This window comes from Anastrepha ludens, chromosome 2, assembly GCF_028408465.1.
Source record: "Anastrepha ludens isolate Willacy chromosome 2, idAnaLude1.1, whole genome shotgun sequence".
Classification (NCBI taxonomy): domain Eukaryota; kingdom Metazoa; phylum Arthropoda; class Insecta; order Diptera; family Tephritidae; genus Anastrepha; species Anastrepha ludens.
The window spans coordinates 30,135,969-30,155,247 of record NC_071498.1 but is presented as its reverse complement, the minus strand read 5'-3'; the positions used below and the strand labels follow the sequence as shown (position 1 = coordinate 30,155,247).

General features: G+C 39.5%; 1 protein-coding gene across 1 annotated transcript; it reads right to left on the bottom strand.

Annotated features, from left to right (window-relative positions):
* Nucleotides 1-17,975: 17,975 nt before the first annotated feature.
* Nucleotides 17,976-18,881, bottom strand: LOC128857054 (putative nuclease HARBI1). The gene is made up of 2 exons (XM_054092597.1): nt 18,417-18,881; nt 17,976-18,360 (listed from the first exon to the last, which is right to left on the bottom strand). The coding sequence occupies exons 1-2, from the start codon at nt 18,697-18,699 to the stop codon at nt 18,209-18,211; spliced, it is 435 nt and encodes a 144-aa protein (XP_053948572.1). The 5' UTR covers nt 18,700-18,881; the 3' UTR covers nt 17,976-18,208.
* Nucleotides 18,882-19,279: the final 398 nt, after the last annotated feature.

Below are 19,279 nucleotides of genomic sequence, written 5' to 3'. Positions count from 1 at the left end.
GTTCGGCCCGACCTCGTCAACAATTGGACCCTTCATCACGACAATGCGCCGGCGCACACCGCCTTGCTCTGCACCTCTTCAACGGCCAAGATGGGGGTTCCGGTGCTTCCCCACCCTCCCTACAGCCCAGACCTGTCCCTTCCGGACTTCTTCCTGTTCCCGCGCCTGAAAAGAAAGCTGAAAGGGAGGCGTTTCAACTCCATCGAGGCGATCCAAAAAACTGTGACAGCCGAATTGAACGCGATTCCGGCGGATGAGCTTAAAAAATGTTTCATGCAGAGGCTGACCAGCGCTACCAGCGGTGTATTGACGCTCAAGGGTCCTATTTTGAAGAATATTAGTTGTATGAGCCAAAAGGTTTAATAAAACTGCTTAAAAAAATAAGGCTCATTACTTTTTAATCAAACTCTGTATTTGTCCAAGTCTGCAAAATTGCCATTTGTTTCTGCAATCATCGTCTCGTTTGAATACAATTTTTCTCTCCGTCAGTCATTTCTTCAAATTGAGGCACAAATAGTAGTCCGAAGGATCTGAGGGAGCCAAGTCTGGATAATAGCGTTGTGTGAAACGAGAGTGGAACCCTATTTCCGTTGATTTTGCGACCACAACTGCTGAAGCGTGAGCTGCTGCCTTGCCGTGCATTTTTTGAAAATCACTCGACCTCCTCGATTCAATTGATAGCCAAACACAAATATATTAACCGATCTGGCTGAAAGTTGGTGTGTGTTCTTCCAAGAGATAATACTAACTAAACCTAACCTCGATATGCGCCAGTAGTTCCATCTCTCTGACTTTGTACCGCCTTTTCAAACGATCCTCGTAAGAGTAGTTTTGTGTTGATTAAATAACTAAAGGCATTGTATCGCATTCGAATAAACGGCTAATGAACTCTATCTCACAGGAAAAGTTTCTGGGATAAAAAATAGTCCACTATGTCATGAGTCACGGCGGCCGCCGAATGGGCGTGACTACCATTCGGAAGTGCGTAAGCTCGAGTCTCCGTGCATGAAGCACAAAATGATAGAAAAAAGTTTTCTCTAATAGCGATCGCCCCTCGACAGGCAATGACAAACTTGCGAGTGCATTTCTGTCATAAAAAAACTCCTCATAAAAGTATCTGCCGTTCGGAGTCGGCTTGAAACTGTAGGCCCCTCCATTTGTAGAACAACATCAAGACACACACCACAAATAGGAGGAGGAGCTCGGCCAAACACCCAAAAAAGATGCAAAACGAGGTGTGTTCGAAAAATAAGGTGAATTTTCAAATTTCGTGGGTTAAGTACATTCGACTTTCGACTTTCTATTATTATATTATTATTATTTTTATGTTGGTACCCTCGTCTCGAAGATATGTTCACGGTTTTAGCAATATTGCATGTTTGGTTTGTTTGTGAGAGGCATAAATAAGACAAGTGTTTTGTGTGTTCGGCGATTTGCTGTTATCGAAAAAAAAAATGGACCAAAGAAGTTGCATCAAATCTTGTGTAAAAATTGACAAGATTGAAACGTTGACAGTGGCATGCGGTGAGAGTACTCTGAGTCAAGAAAAAGTTTGCAAATGGTACAAGCTTTCAAAGAAGGCCGAGACGATGTGAATGACGACTCTCGCACTGGACGCCCCAGCACATCAACAACCGATGAAAATGTTAAGAAAGTGAAGAAAATTCTTATGAAGAATCGTCGAATCACTAACAGAGAAGTTGTTGAGGACGTCGGCATATCGGTTGGCTCATGCCATGTAATCTTTTCGGAAGCTTTGGGCATGAAGCGTGTGGCAGCGAAGTTCCTTCCAAAATTGCTGCATTTTGACCAAAAACAACGTCGCATGAGCATCACTCAGGAATTGTTAAATGACATCAACGATGATCCAGATTTGCTTAAAAGGGTTATAACTGGTGACGAATCATGGGTATATGGCTATGACATCGAAACCGAAGCTCAATCGTCCCAATGGAAGAGTCCAGGAGAGCCAAGACCAAAAAAGCACCCCAAGTTCGATCAAATGTCAAGCTTTTGCTCACTGTTTTCTCCAATTACCATGGCGTAGTGTATCAGTTCTTGCCACAGGGTAAATCGGTAAATAAGGAGTATCACCTGAAAGTTATGCGAGATGTGAGAGATTATTTGGCCAAAACAACACCGTTATCATGCCTCAGCCACCGTATTTACCATATATGGCCCTCTGCGAATTTTCCCTGTTCCCCAGATTGAAAAGATCCATGAAAAGACGGCATTTTGCGACGATTGAGGAGATAAAAACCGAATCGCTGAGAGAGCTCAAAGACATACCAAAAAGTGCATATCAGAACTGCTTCGAAGATTGGAAAAAACGCTAGCGCCAGTGTATTATATCTGAGGGGGACTACTTTGAAGCATAGAAAATAGAAATTTATGAATAAATAAATATAATATTGGGTATGGGAATAAGTTTCCGCCCTCGTAAAAGAGTTGTCGCTGATATATGCGAAGTCTCGATCGTAGTAGTTGACATTCGTTTGAAGCGTAAAGATCCTTTTTTAACTGACGTCAAAAATGTCTACGTTCTTCCCAAAAAAACAGCATTTGCGAAAGCCATGGCTAATTATTACTTTTGAAAGAAAAGTGTAGCTGAAACGTGTCGTACACTGATCAATATTTACGGTATTCACGCTCCATCAAATACAACTTGTAAAGAGAGGTTTGGACACTTCCAAAGTGGATGTTTCGTCGTGAGTGGTAAAGATCGCGAAGGGGCACCGAAAAAAATCGAAGATACTCAACCACAACAATTATTGGATGAAGACGCATTTCGAACCCTTGATGAATTGTCTAAAGAGTTAGATGTTGTCAGATCAACCATCGGTAAAAGTTTCTACGCGATGGAAATGGTCCGGAAAGCAGGTAACTACGTGCCACATCAATTGAAGAGGGATATCGAGAGACGTTCGGTGACGTGTGAGATGCTTCTTGAACAGCAGAAAAGAAAAGGTTTTTTACATCGCATCGTCACTGGCGATGAAAAATGGATCTATTATGATAACCCTAAGCGTCGAAAATGTTGGAGCCTGCCAGGTGAACCAGGTCCATCGACAGCGAAAGAAAATATTCATGCTTCAAAGGTAATGTTGTGCATCTGGTGAGATCAGAAGGCTGCCATCTATTAAGAATTACTGAAACCATCTGCAACCATGGCTGGCGATCGTTACCGACTGCAGCTAGTACCTGTACGTTTGAAACGAGCTCTCAAAGAAAAGTGGGCGGAATTGGACGATAGACATGGCAAACTGATTTTACTGCATGACAACGCCAGTCAACACGTTGCTAAATCGGTCCAGAAATATTTAGAGGGAATGAAATTGAGAAATATTACCCCACTCACCGTATTCCCCAGAAATTGCACCGTCGAATTACCCTCTGTTCCGATCAATGCAGTCAGCCCTTATTGGAGAGGGGTTCGCTTCTTACGAGAGCATCGCAAATCGGCTCAATGAATGTATCAAGAAAAAAAAAACTCGAATTTTTCGTCAGAGGAATCCGTACGCTGCCTTAAAGATGGAGTAAAGTTGTAGCTTCCAATGGCACATACTTCAATTTAATTGTTTAAATAATTCGTAACTTTGGCTAAGAAAGGAGGGAGCTTATTCCCATAGCCAATATAAAATATTAGCCAGGATCCTTACATCAAAATGTTCCACGTAGTCGAAGGACAAAGGCCACCAAGTTAAGAACGACAACGAATCGATATTTCAGCGCTCTTTTAACAATTCGTTCTATGAACTTCGTGAACAGTTTTTTTTTTTTGTTTTTCAAAGTAAATTTCTACCATTTAGAGGCGTTTTTCTGGCGTTAAACGATTGACTTGCTAAACGTTACTGAACAGAAATGTTAACACAGCTTTGCAATCTCAGCTGTTAAATCATAGTTATCAATAACGATAGTTCTCATGCAGCTAAAGAGACTTCATATTTGTCCATATCGATGGTTTTCGAGAAAAGCGACACCACTCAAAATTAACTCAAACTCGGAGTTTTGGCGTTAAAAGCAAAAATCATATTATATTGTATTATATATTTTTATAATATTATAATATATATTTTTATCTGGAAAAGCGTCATAAGCGAATCTTGAAGCAATTCTGAGAGATGGCGTTAGTGTCGTTTTGTCAGGTGATCGAATTGGCGCGTCAATTATGTAGAAAACTGACCCACCTCAGTATTTTGTATTTTTGAATTATGTCACTTTTCTCGAAAGCCATCGATATCTATTTCGATTCCTTTAATCCGTTATTTGAACAAAATTATAATACCCTTTTGCAGAGGAGTGCGAATGTTATTAAAAAAAATGCCCCCAGTGCCACGGCATTTTTTGCTTAATGCAACCACTTTTCTTTAGTTGTTTTAATGAAAGCTTTTGGAATTGTAGTGAAATAAAACATTCAAGATCGAAAATGTAAATGAGGTAGGAATCAAAGACAGAGGCAAATAAAGTATGGATCACAACGACCGCTGAGGAGGTTAAACTTGAAAAGCTTGTATGCATGTGGAAGATGATAAAAATATACCATAAATTAAAAGCCATCGGAATAAATCAATAAAGATTAAATCTCAAGCATAATACACAATACCTAATACGTGCGGTACGAGCCCATATGCTGGGATAGACAGATACCAGGTACACATACATGCATACACAAATATACACACAAACACATGTCTTTCCACACGTCCATTGATATGAAAGCAAGCTTCTTCTTCAAGTATCCGCTATTTAAGTATTTAGTTACTTACCTACACGTCCATGCATACACACATACATATGCAGTTACATATGTATGTATTTATGAATATCTTTTCGCATATCCATATCAAACAGCACTTTGTACTTCGACATTGTTGTAAATCGGCATTTTAATTTCATACATTCGCCCATACAAAATACTAGGAACGAATAGCGCATAAATATGTACGCACCTACATAAATACATACATACATTCATACATGCATCCATACACACATTCATACATACAAAGTGATACGCCCGCCTAATGTGCACAAGCCAGCCAAGTAACTTACAAAGGAGAGTGATTGTGAGTGGTATGTATGTGTGTGTGCGCGTATGCTTGCGTGAATTGTAAGTATCAGCAATTGGAATATTCGTGCTTGCGCATTCATGCGATTTAAGTGGATATGTTTGTATATCAGGCACAAATCTACACTTATGACCATTAAAATAGGTACCCCTCACGTTCGTACGGCAAATGCAAGTTTTTTTAATTAATAATAACAGATATTCAGTTGTCTGTGGTTTTTATTTCACAGATAAATATATTGGGTTGGGGAATAAGTTCGTAGCGTTTTTACCGAAGATTTTTATTTAAACAAAAAAATAATAATTATATCAATAAGTTTATCAATTCCATATTCGCCGTGGCTGTTTACAGCCTTTTCCCACCTCTCGACAAATTTGTTGATATCGTTCCGCAAAAATCGCCCAGACTGGAGTGAAAGAAGTTGTTGAGCCAAAGAGGTCCTTTGTTAACGAAGGTAACGCCATTCATATGGTTTAACAGGGAGCAAAAACGATGGTAAATGGGCGAACACGGCGGATGCTGAAAGACCTCCCACTCCAGCTCTTGGAGTGTGGCTTTGACGATTTGTGCAACATGGGAGCTGGCGTTGTCGTGAAAGAGTACGGTTTGACCATGTCGATCAGGTGTCGTTGGACAATATAGAGCTCTTTGTTGACCGTGTCATTCTTTTCGAGCATTTCCTAGCGCACCCTGCCTTCCCAAATATCGTGGGCATCCTCACGGGGCACTGTCCGCTAGGTATACATGCCGTGAGACTTGGAATTACTTCGAGTCCTTTTTGCGTCAGCTGTATGGAGGATGAGGTGGAATCATCTCAGCACCTGCTCCTTAGCTGCCCAGCTTTCGCGGGACTAAGATTCAAGCATCTTGGTTCTCACTTCTTTTCTGCGCCTGCTGATATAGCAGGTGTTGATAACAAAAATCTGATGAGCTTCATCAGCAGCATAGAGAGGTTAGCACAACCGCAGACTAGTCACCGTTCGTAGTCCACAAACACTTAACTTTCCCCATCCCTTCCTTTTCTCCCCTTTTTCTTTCACCTCTTTTTCCCCTCTTGCAATGGCATCACAAAGGGTGAACCAAACTTCTTTCGTCCAAGTGGACCTTACTCTCTGGACAACCATCACTACCTAACCTAACCTAACATGCCTTCCCAGTCACACCAAACACATATCATGATCTTCTTTGGATGAAGATCCAGCTTGACTCTCGGCTTTGGCGTATCTCCTGGAGCCACCCAGCTCTTTCTTTGCTTTATATTGATGCTTCATCTCCCGTGACGATTGAGTAAAAATAAAAGCTGTTTATGACCGCGTGTTGCTCTATGGCGGGCGAGATGCTGAGAAGCAATTTGAAGGCGACTTTCTTTGTTTTTTTGTTGAGCTCGTGAGGCACCCAGGCTCCCAATTTGCCAGTATATCCCACTGAATGAAGATAATTGAGAATCGTTTTATGATCGCAGTTAATTTCTCCTTCAAAACTGATTTGAGACGTTCTTCATTGAATTCAGTGGGTCTTCTGCTGTGGGACGTGTCATCGATGTTAAAGTCGCCATTTTTCTACTTTGCAAAGCATTTTCGTGCTGTAGACTCGACTAGGATACCTTCTCCACACACGTCGCTACGTTGCACATTTTCCGGACTGCTTCGGCAAGCAAAGAAGAGGAGGTGTCAAAAATGTTGATTTTTGCACCCTGGGTATTCCATTTCTGAGCCTCAAAAATAACAAAAAATTAGATAACACAAAAATACAATTAACAGAGTTTTGTAGAACAGAAAGAGTTCTATCGAATGAATTCTTACCCTTTGCTAAACAGCAAGCAAATCGTTGTAAAAGAAAAGAAAATATAAAAACGCTATGAACTTATTCCCCAACCCAAATACTTACTTACTTAATTGGCTGTAACAACCCTGTTTCTTAAGCCAATAGAAGCCAGGCCATCTTCTGTTTGGTCCTGCCACCGGACACGAGGACGTCCTCTTCGCCGTCGGCTGCCAATTAATGTTTCAAATACCTTCAAGGAGCAGTTCCTTCCATACAGATGACTTGAGTCCACCACCACCTTAGTCGCTGCAGGGTAACTCGTTTGACTATGTCAATACCTCCGTAAAGCTCATACAGCTCGTGGTGACATTCGAATGCGGTAACCGTCATCTACGCGAGCAGAGCCAACAATCTTGCGAAGTACTTTCCTCTCGAAAACTCCAGGAGCGGCTGCATTTGATTGTTCGACTGTACAGGTTTTAGCGCCGTAGAGACGCATCGGGGTGTTGTGTTCGTTCGGCGAAAGAGGGCTTTATCAATTGCGCGCTTAGCCTAAAGTTGGCAAGAATTATCCTTCGCTTGATTTCAAGGCAGACAGCGTTGTTGCAACTAATAGTGGAACCAAGATAAATGGAGTCCTTGACCACATCGAATTTGTAGTTGTTAACTTTGATTTAAGGTTCAAGATGTCGCATCCTCCTGCAGGATGCCAGTATATACTTGGTTTACCGTCAGAATCAATCGCGTGAACTCCTTTTCAATAACCGTAAAAGCGGCGGCGACATATCGATTGGTATGACCGATCATGTCGATGTCATCAGCATACGCAAGGAGCCGAGCATGTTTATAGAGAAAAGTTCCGTTTCGTTCTACCCCCACACTGTGCCCCACACCCTCCATAACAAAGTTGAAGAGATCGCATGACAATGAGTCACCTTGTCTGAAACCTTGAACGGTGTCAAAAAGGTCGGAGAGGTCCTTTCCTATCTTGACGAAGCTTTGTGTGCTGCTCAACGTCATTCTGCTCGACCGTATCGGCTTAGCAGGAATACCGCACTCAGACATTATGCGATATATTTGTTCGCGATTCGGGCTATCAAAGGCTGACTTGTAGTCGACGCATAGATGGTGTGTGTTGACTTGGTCCTCATCGGTCTTCTCCGGGATCTTTCGCGGTGTGAATAATGGATCGATTTTTCCTCTTTATTGAATTTGCCCGTTTCAACAGAAGAACTTTACAACACTGTGCAGTTTTCGTTGTGTTATTTTGAATAGTCCGCTATGTCGGTAGATGTCACTTGCGAAGCTGTCATTTTTCGACATTTGACAAGTAGAAACTACGCCATTAATAAAAATGGAACGATATACGCTTAAACAACGCATTGAAACTATCAAAATTTTCTATAAAAATGGGGAAAATTTGACAGAGACGATTCGTAAAACTCGAACATTTTTGGGTCATCGTGAAGCACCTTGTCGGACCGCAATACAGAAATTGGTGAAAAAATTCGAGCTGTTGGGACAAGTTAGTGATGGAAAGAATAAACCCCGTGCACGTCGCTCAAGAACAGCCCAAAGAAATTTCGCTGTTGTAGCCGAAAGTGTTGAAGAAAACCCAGGTTTGTCCATTCCTCGTCGTTCTTTGGAATTAGGCGTTCCACAAGCGTCATTGCACCGTATTTTGCATAAAGATTGGGGTTTTAAGGCTTATAAAGTCCAGTTAACACAAGAACTCAAGCCGGCCAATCATCATCAACGTCGTGTCTTTGCTGATTGGGTCGTTTAAATGCATGAAAATTATCCGGAATTCCATCGGAAAATCATCTTGAGTGATGAGACTCGGTGGCTTAGTCAACAAGCAAAATTGTCGAATCTGGTGCTCAGAAAATCCAAGAGTTATTGTTGAAAAGCCTCTCTATCCTCAACGTGTGACTGTTTGGTGCGCTTTATGGTCCGGCTGAGTCAGTGGACCTTACTTTTTCGAAAATGAAGCTGGAGCAACAGTTACGGTGAATGGATTGCGCTATCGAGAGATGATTAACGATTTTTTATGACCGGAATTTGATGGTATTGATCTGGACAACGTTTATTTTCAGCAAGACGGCGCTACGTGCCATACAAGCAGTGCAACCATTGATCTTTTACGGGAATGACATTGGAAAACTCTTTACGTTGTTGATTATAGCTGCAATGGCATTTGATGGCTCTCGGCAAGAGTCACAATTAAATTATCAGTAGTGCAAATTGTTTCCTTTTTGCCATCACATCGTTCTGTAGGTTTTTGGGCTTGAGGACATTTACAGCGTCCAAGTGGCTCAGCGATAAATTTGTACAATTTTTTTGTTTTTTGGAAGATTGGCAATAAACCTTCGCTCTTCAACTGTACAATACTGCGCACGACTCGTCTTTGAAATAAATTCATATTAATTATTCAATATTTTTCACTTAATTAGTTGAAATGCAAGATTTATCCGTAAAGTACCTATTTTAATGACCATATGTGTGTGTACGTGTATATACAGGCTTCGATGTATGCACGCCTATTTTGTATCGGAGTAACAAATTTTCATTAAAATACTTAAAATGGTAAACCACGATGAATAAATATGCACGGAGCCACAAAGTACGAGTATATTAAAATAATAGCAGAACCAAATCTAAGTAATATTTATACTACCCAGACCCAGACCCAGACCCAGACCCGGTAACTAAGCTGCTAGTCATCATTTTAAATTTGCATTACATATCCACACTGCGCACATAAGCGCATGCATAGTTATCACACACATACATACATATGTATGTATGTTACACAATAGGGAACAATTGCTTTGGTGCCAAAAACAATGCCAAAGCTGGAGATGAAAGATGAAAGGACAATGAATGACAAAAGTCGTACACTGGTTGATGAGGTGGATTAAATTGGCAGATAGACAGACTTACTTCCACGGGCAGGGGAATGCAGAACAAAGCGCTAAACACACTAAGACTGTCTGTGTTCTCATATTTTGTGGTATTTTCTACATGAATAAATGGAGTTTGGATTTTGGGAAAATATCGCATATATGAGCGGGGATTATTGGAGCGTAAGTATCAAAGGACAAAACCACAAAATGAATTTTTGATTGCAAATACAAATAATGGAAAATACTCTTAAGTTTGAACGAAAAGTTTAAGAAGATGAGCTGTCATTCACATACATATTTCCTTGTTGTAGCTCTAGAAGAAGAGCATTGCTTAAAGTCAAATACAGCTTCTCTGCGGAGAATAATAGATTGCGTCCGCACTTACAAGGGTATTTCTTTTAAATCTCCCACCGTCACAGTACGAGGGCGGTTCAATAGGTACCCATGTTTGATGATAGAGGGCATTCCTGAGGGAAGTTGTTGTTAGCTTCGTGTGTTGTCATATATCAAACGACGGCAAAACTAATTTCAGACTGATTCTTAGGTTAGCTTGGATTTGGCAGCTATTCGAGTAAGATGTGTTACGTGATTTTCGCTGAGATGGAAAAAGAGCAGCACCGTTCGGTAATTCGCTTTTTGTTTTTGGATGAAAAAATGCGAGGAGATAAAAGCAAAATTGGTAGCTGCTTATGGGGACGCTTCGCCATCTGTGACCACAGTTGAGGAGGAAATTACCGAGGAAATCCTTCAAAAAGTCCATGACACGATTCTCGCTGATCGACGAGCAAAGTGCGCGATGTAACAGAGACCATAGGTGTGTCGAAACGGCAATTAATATTTTACGTGATAAGTTGGCGATGAAAAACTCGTCGGCCTGATGGGTGCCGCGATTGCTCACGGTGGGCAACAAGCGGATGCGGCTGTTAACTTCGAAGCAGTGTTTGGAGCAATTTAAGCGAGATCCGAAGGAATTTTTGTGACGAGTTGCCACCGTTGATGAAACCTGGATTCATCATTACACACCACAAACTAAGCAACAATCAAAACAAGGAATTTCTCCCGCTGAATCTGCTCCAAAGAAGGCGAAGACAGTCTCATTGGCCGGAAAGGTCATGTGGACACGTTTTTGGTATGCGAATGGCGTCATCCTCATGAATTTTTTAGGAAAGGGAATAATGATCACTGGATAATATATATACACCCGTTTCGTATACCCTTTTCGGGGGTTCGGCCGAGCTCCTCCTATTTGTGGTGTGCGTCTTGATGTTGTTCCACAAATGGAGGGACCCATAGTTTCAAGCCGACTCCGAATGGCAGATATTTTTTTGTGAGGAGCTTTTTCATGTCAGAAATACACTCGGAGATTTGCTCTGTCTATTATTACGGCATTACTACAGTGAGTTATTGGACATCTTTCACAAAAAATTGAAGGAGACACGGCCGTATTTGGCGAACAAGAAGGTGCTGTTTCACCACGATAAGACATCAGCACTTCAATCCGGAGTTGTCGTGCCCGTATTTACCCGATCTGGCTCTCTGTGACTTTTTCTTGTTCCTTAACATGAAGAAATGGCTCGCGGAAAAAAATTTAGTTCAAACGAGGCGATCGCCGAGACAGAGGCGTATTTTAGAGAGTTTGACAAATACTCTTTTTTGGAACGTTGGGAAAAGAGTATCATCCTTAAAGGGAGATATGTTGAAAAATAAAAAAAAAGGGTTTGAAAAAATAGTGTCTTCTCTTCAAACGGGTACTCGTTGAGTCCCCCCCGTAAATTAAAAACAATGTCTACAAAATTGTATTAAAATTTTACACTTTTTAATTGGAATCTTAACAGAAAGTAGATCAACAATTACGTTGATTTTTGACATTTTTTTTGCCGGCCGCTTTGTGCGTTTTTGAATGAATGCTCGACATTTTTTTATGCGGCAGAAAAAATCAAACACCGTTAGCCAAAAAAATTGTCAAAAATCAACGAAATTCATGAGCCACTTGAAACTTGCATTTTATTATATTAAAGTTCAACGGACTATAAAACTGCGTAGATTTTTCTAAAAATTGTGTTCATTAATCAGTTAAGATCGGGCATTCACATAAAATATACCTGCACGTTGCATTGCCTTTCAAGCATAGTCGGTGACTTGCCTTAATAGGCATACCAAGCCCGTATGAGGTTTAAATTAAAGCTTCTTCCACGTAAAAAAATGTACATATGTATATACGCACACATACAGAGGTGTATATATGTATGTATCTATTTGGTACGTTTTAGTCCTAATTCTATATGCGATATTCAATTTCGCTCTGCTTTGTGCAGTTTGCTGCTCGAACACGAATCGGTTTATTCCACAGCTTTGTGCCTCATTTTTCATTATTCATTTCTTCCTTGATTTTTTATTGTTCGAGGATTTCATTTGTATTATTTGATAGTAGAATTCTCCGTGTGCCCTTTCCGCCTTTCCGCCCTTCCTTACAAAACCTGACACTTAGCCAGCAGCCTCCAAGCGATGTGTATAGTAAAATAATCAGTATATTTGCACTTATGTATGTATGTGTGTATGTGTGTACGTGTGTATGGATGTACGAGTTAATTCGATGCAGCAACGACACCCACTTTGGAATGCCAAACGACAAACGACAATCGCCAAATGTTGGGCGTGCTTGTTGGCGATGTTCGCAAAGCAGCAGCAGCAGCAGCAGCAACACCAATAAAAATAATGAAACTACTTGATGATGATGACATTTAATGTTGGATTGGTGGGTTGGGCCATACAGGAAGTTGTATGTTTGTATGTATCTACTACGTGCACATTCGTGTATTTCCCGTTGCAGCCCGCAATTCAGCATTTTGTTTGCTTCCTTTTATTCGCGTGCAATCTTCTTTCGGTGCTACCAGTTCCATTCACATTTGTGTTAGTGTTGTTGTTGCGACTAGCATTTCCATGCATTTTTAATCGCAATTCAAATCAAATGAAAGGAAGTACTTTGGCAGCATTTCGAGTAGGCTGCAGCCCATTCCCCGCACAACCCCCCACTTCGGAGGCGCACTTGCAACTACTCAACCAATTGGCAATGTGGCGTTGTGTTGGGTATCAAATGGAAAATAATTAAATTTTTAAATGTCACTTTAAAAGGGATCGGCTGCATTCAGGAAATGCGCAACGTTTGTGAATGGAAAACGAAAAGGAGGCAAGTCGGGGAGTTGGAAAATTCTTGTAGTTGCCTGGAGCGTATGTTACGTGTGTATGTGTGCGCCAAGTGTCAAAATAGAAAGGAGGCAAGATTTTAAAATGCAAATCTCATATCCGGAATAAATGTTGAGAAAACGAAAATTTAAAGTGTACGGAAGATGATAAAAAACGTGTAGGACTGTGAAAGTCCTTATTGATTTTGAGGGTAAAATGCTGAGTCTTTACGCAGGGTGGTCCATATGGCGGTTGTGTGCTTTAAATTAAAAAATAAAATAGAAATAAAATTAAATCAAAAAATGATTCGAAAGCGAAAAAACATTTCTATTCCATTTGTGGAACAACATCAAGACGCACGCCACAAATAGAAGGAGGAGCTCGGCGAATCACACAAAAAGGGTGTAAGCGTCAATTATTTATATATATGATACTTAGTCTTACCATAAATTCTGTGACGAATTTTTTCAATGCATACGGCGAAAATAAATTCGCAGAAAAAGTTCCGTTTTTGTTGCTTTTGTCCGTCTACTCATAAATTATACTCAGCTTCGAGGCAAATTTCGCTTAGAAAGCAGAAAATCGTGTCCAGAGAAATTAATGTATCGACCAGATCCATGTCAAGACTAATTAGAGATGATCTCCACATGAAAGACTTCCGTCGCTCTTCTGACAACGTGCTTGAAGAAAATTAGACTCGGCAGATGCCCAATAATGCGAATATCAAGCAAGCTATTCGTGAGATAGAGCCAGAAATCGTCACCAAGGTATTGCAAAATCGTGAAGCCCGCGAAATCGTGTTTCATAAATAATAGGAATGATTCTATGCACTTTGTTTTTTTTTTCCTTGTTCACTTCTCTCGGGAGCCAAGGTCCTCGACAAGACTCTTCCATCGTTCTGTGATGTTGTTTTTGCATCGTCCTATGTGATTTTGGCATCTGCTAGTTCGCGCAACATCGACCTTCTCCAAGTGTTTTTTGGTCGACCGCGACCTCTGCTCCCTTGTGGCTTCCAGTCCAGTGCCATTCTCGTGATGCTATCTGGTGGTTTTCTCAACGTTTGAGTTATCCATCGTCTCTTTCTGCGTTTGACTTGCTTTTGAGGCTTAATGCTGGGAACGTTGAATCCTTGGATCAACATTTTTGCGTCTTTAGAAGTTTTAGCATAGATTTTATCGTTTTGCTTAATAAAAACTTCTTCAACAGCGAACATTTTCTCATCTGTGAAAAGAATATTTTCATGGCCGTTGAGCGCGTGCCACCGAAGAAGCTGGGGAGGCTTTCTGTAATTCGATATCGAGCAAAAACGATAGTCGATAGTCGAAGTATCGTTTTTGCTTTCTCTAACAAAAAAGGTCGTAGCGTCACATCGAACGTTCGATAGATACAGCTCGACATCACTTTTGCACTCGTTTTCATTTTCTCAACTGTTTATTTCTTCAAAATGTAAGTTAAAAATTAAAATTTTTTTTTAATTTAGTTGTTTGCATAGGTCTCAACAAACAAACGCTGCTCAACTAAAGATAATGGTGGAATATATGGAGAAGCACGATTCATTAGCTAAAAATAGTTTACAGAGTGCAGCTAATGGCCGTTCGAAAGAAAAAGAGGTATGGGATAAGCTAACGGAATTGTTAAAGAGTAACGGACCTCCCATGAAGCCAACAAAAGCATGACAGAAAGTTTGTATTAACACTTACCATTACTTTTAAACATTTTCATTTGTGGTAATACATTCTTGTAATACCCCTAGGTATGCACTGACTACAAATATAATGCAAAACGCAAGCTTACCCAGCGCATGAAAAGTATGACGAAAACGGGTGGTGGTCCATATGATGCGGTTTCATTGAACCATATGGAGGAACGGATAGTTGCCGCAGCCAAAATAGGCGAGCACATATCGGGAGTACCAGGCGCAACATCATATGGTTGCCATACAGACGGACCCAGCTGTTCTACTGCGGCTCCTCAGGCAGACGATACTTTCGTTTGTGAATATTTGGCCCAAATCTCGAGCGCCGATAATTCTTCTAGTAACGAAGAAGGCAAAACATCAAGGAAGTCTGAGCCTCCAAAAATTAATATACGCGAGGAAGGGGAAATCGACGAGGTACAGCCTGCTAAAACGAAAAGATGTTCAGACCCCAAAATCAAACTAATTGAAAAAGAGATTGAAAAGCAAGAAAGATTTCAAAGTGAAGTGTTGAGGCTTTTCGAAGAGAACAATGAAATCGCAAAGAGGAAACTGCAACTAAAAGAGACACAAATTGCAACTGAAGTGCAGTATAAAAAAATGAAGATTCAAGTCTTAGAGCTAGACTTGGAAAAACTTAAATGTGAAATCGCATTGTTAAAACGAAAAATGAATAATTAATGAGTTACTTTATGTATGTGATAACTTTAAGCTTAGTTTTTTACCTTTTATAAAAAGAAAGACTGATACCTGAGAAATGAAGTACAATTTTTTGTTATACTTAAGAAATTTTATTTAATTTATCAAATGAAGAAATGAAGTACAATTTTTAGTTATACTTAAGAAATTTTATTTAATTTACCAGCAATAAAATGAAATCTTTACATTGCTGATTGAGAAAGATGGTCTTTTATTCTACTTCTTATCTTCTCTGATAATCGATTGTTTATGTCCAATGGTGTACATTCTAACAGTCCTCCTTGTCTTTGAGTTAGATTTTCGTTGCTGAATTGATATGGAATATTCCTATCGATGCATAAATTGTGAAGAGCGGCGCACACGTTTGCAATTTTTGCAACCAATGTTGGGTTGTACCTTGGCTTTCTATCGTCCGATAATATTCTCCAGCGGCCTAAAGTGAACAATGCAATTAATGTTAGTGTATTTACATTTGATTCAATAAATACAGGAACCTTTGTATACGCCAATGCTTCTTTCGACAATGCTTCTAGCCTTACTGTGAATGTCGTTGAAAATACATTTGCCTACGTCGGTCTCATTTTCGCGTAATCGATACGGGGTCATAAGCCATAGCTCAAGAGGGTATCCAGAATCCCCTAAAAATATACATATTTATTCCCGTATCTTAATTTTTTTCTATTTAATTACTCACCTAATAGCCACGAACTTGTATCTCCATTATTATAGCGCCGCTCCATTACCTTCCTCTCATTTGAGGCTTTCCAAACAAAGGAATCGTGCGCAGCTCCTCCGTACTGTGGGCATATAGCTTTTATTCTTAATTTATGTTCACATATCTGCAATAAAAAATGTAGAGTACGATAACTCCAAGAAAAAAGGATTAAGTGCTAGTGTAAGTATATATTACAGTCGAACTTCTCTACAGTGAACTTCCATATAATGAAGCTCTCCTCATAATGAACTGCTTTTTCGATCTACTTTCGGTGTATTTTTGTCTCCTTGTAATGAATTTCTATATAGTGAAGTTTTCTATATAATGAACAAATTTTACAGCTGGAAATTCAAGCGTCCTAAGTTTTTGTCTCCATATAGTGAATTTTTTCAAAAGTTTTCTGTTGCAAAAAATTACAGTTAGATGTGGACAAACTGTAATGAGGGGAATCCCAAAATTAAAACAGAAAGAGCTGAGCTATTACAGTTTTATTCAGTGATTGAAGTTAAAATGACGCATCGAAGCAGCATTTCGCTTGAAAAAAAGTTATTAACGATTAACAAAGTTAATGAAGGAAAGAAAAAAAAAAAATATACTGCCAATGAATTCGGAGTTCTTCCCAGCACTTTATCAAATATTTTAAAAAATAAGGAAGTGATTTTAAAAAATGCGGAGGATTTGGCAGTAAATACCAAACGCAAAAGACTTCGACCTTGTCATTTTGAGGATATTGACGAAGCAATGCTGAAATGGTTACTCGTTGCACGTGGTAAGAATCTCCCTTTATCTGGACCATTATTGAAGTAAAAGGGCAAAGATTTTGCGAAAGCACTAGGACACCACGAATTTGAGGCAAGTACAGGTTGGTTAGACAAGTTCAAAAGTCGGCATGGCGTTATTCAAAAGACATTATGTGGGGAAAGTGCTGACGCCAACATAGAAAACGGTGATGAATGAGTAACGAACGTCTTACCAAAATTAATTGAAAATTACAACATTAACGACATTTTTAATGCCGACGAGACTGCTTTGTTTTTCAAATGCTTGCCAACTAAAACACTGGCATTCAAAAATGAAAAATGCTTTGGTGGGAAGCAAAGCAAGGAGAGAATAACTGTCCTGGTGGGAAGCAATATGACTGGATCAGAAAAGCTAAAATTGCTGGTAATCGGAAAGGCCAAAAATCCGAGGTGCTTCAAGGGAATAAAATCTTTAGGTGTCGATTATGAACTTAACAAAAAAGCATGGATAACCAGTGAGATTTTTACGAAATGGATTGTAAAACTCGAGAAAAAATTTTGTGATCAAAACAGAAAGGTGTTGTTTTTTGTTGATAACTGCACTGCCCACCCTAAAGATGTAAGAGACAAGTTGAGAAACATTCATCTCGCTTATTTTCCTCATAACATGACTTCGTTACTGCAACCAATGGACCAAGGCATTATCTACAACATGAAACAACATTACAGAAAACGAATTTTAACGAATATATTGACTCAAGTGGATGAGGGAAATTCTGTTATGGCCATAGACTTGCTGCAAGCAGTTCGAAATCTTAGCAATGTATGGAATGTCTATGTTAAACCAGAAACAATTGCCAACTGTTTTAAAAAGGCTGGATTTTCAAAATATGCTATGCAGATTCCATTTGAGCATTGGGATGAAGAGGACCTTCTTTCAATATCGGATTTGGCTGCTTTACAGTCTTCATTTAAAAAAGTAGCAAATATCGAAGCATCGTTTGATGACTACGTAAATGTTGATAATGGTGTGCAGACTTGGGACAACCCATGCGAAGAAGATATTCTCAACAGCATTTTTGAAAGTCGCGGAGTTCCAGCTGAACCTGGTAAGCATTTATCTTTTTATAGTCAAACGAAAATTTAATATGTAAATATTATTTCAGATAACGATGAACACGATTTGACCGTTGAAGAGGAGGCATTACCTACGTTGATACAAGCTGCTTCATCCATTAGCGTAATTAGAACCTTTGTGGAAATGAGGAGTGACGTGCCGATTAATGTTTTCAACTCTCTACATGATTTGGAAGCTTTTATTGAAAATGAAAAATGGAAGACTGTAATTCAAACCAAACTCACTGATTATTTTAAATAAAATTACATAAAAAATCAATGTTTCTTTATAATGAAGTTTCTATATAGTGAAGTGATTTTCAGGTCCCGTGCGAATTCACTATATGGAAGTTCGACTGTATATTTACAATCATCGCGTTTATACTATGTTTTCCTTTCCTGTTGAAGTATATATGCTCGTTCTCAAAAGGCCTCAACAGCATTAAATGAGTACCATCTCCGGCACCAACAACTGCAATGAATTAAAATAGTAAAATATTTAAATCTCGTTAATATTGCACTACTTACTTCCCGGAAAGTTATATTTTTCTTGGAACCACTCTTTGCACGGCTGGAAGTTTTTTTCGAAAGATATCCATTGGTTGCATAGAGTTTCTTCCATCGACGATAATGTGCTGCGAAATATCTTCGGCAGAGTACTATGCCCCATTGCTGCTGTGTGTGCGCCGCCAGTTTGCCACTGATAACCGCAACCTGCTAATATCTCCAGCGTTGCAGCTAGCCTCAAAATTGGAGGTATATATGTACTCCTAAGTCCTTCTCTAAGGTTTATTTCACTAAGGACGTACATAAAAACCTCCTTGGTCTGTCGGTATTTCGTTTGGAAGCTGTGCAAAAGAAATACTTTGATATTTACTTAATGAAATTTGTATTAGTCTTACTATAAATCGGGCAATTCCATTGGATTCGACGCGTCGCGTATTCTCCTTCTATTTATTGAAGAGTTTTCTTCATTAAAATCTTCCAATATTAAAAAATAGCGCCAATTGTACATATTTACTTTTAATTTTTATTGCTTTCGTGCACTTTTTGACAACTATAAACCACTTTCCAAACACTTCCGAAAATATGAAAACGATAGTATAAATATCGAAATACGTGAACCAAAAAGGGATCGTCGCGCATTCGATATCGAATTAAAGTGTCGAGCAAACGACTGTCGACTATCGAATTACAGAAAGCCACTCCTGCTTCCATCTATCGAGTAAAATTTTCATCATGCACGTTGTCAAAAGATGACCAGATGAGCTGCCTGCGAGCTATCTTTACGAGCAATTCTAGTCGATTTTTTCACATAAGTTGATGAAAAAAATAGGAGATATCGGTTAAAAAGCCAGTGAAAAGGTTTATAAACGTAAAAAAACGATATT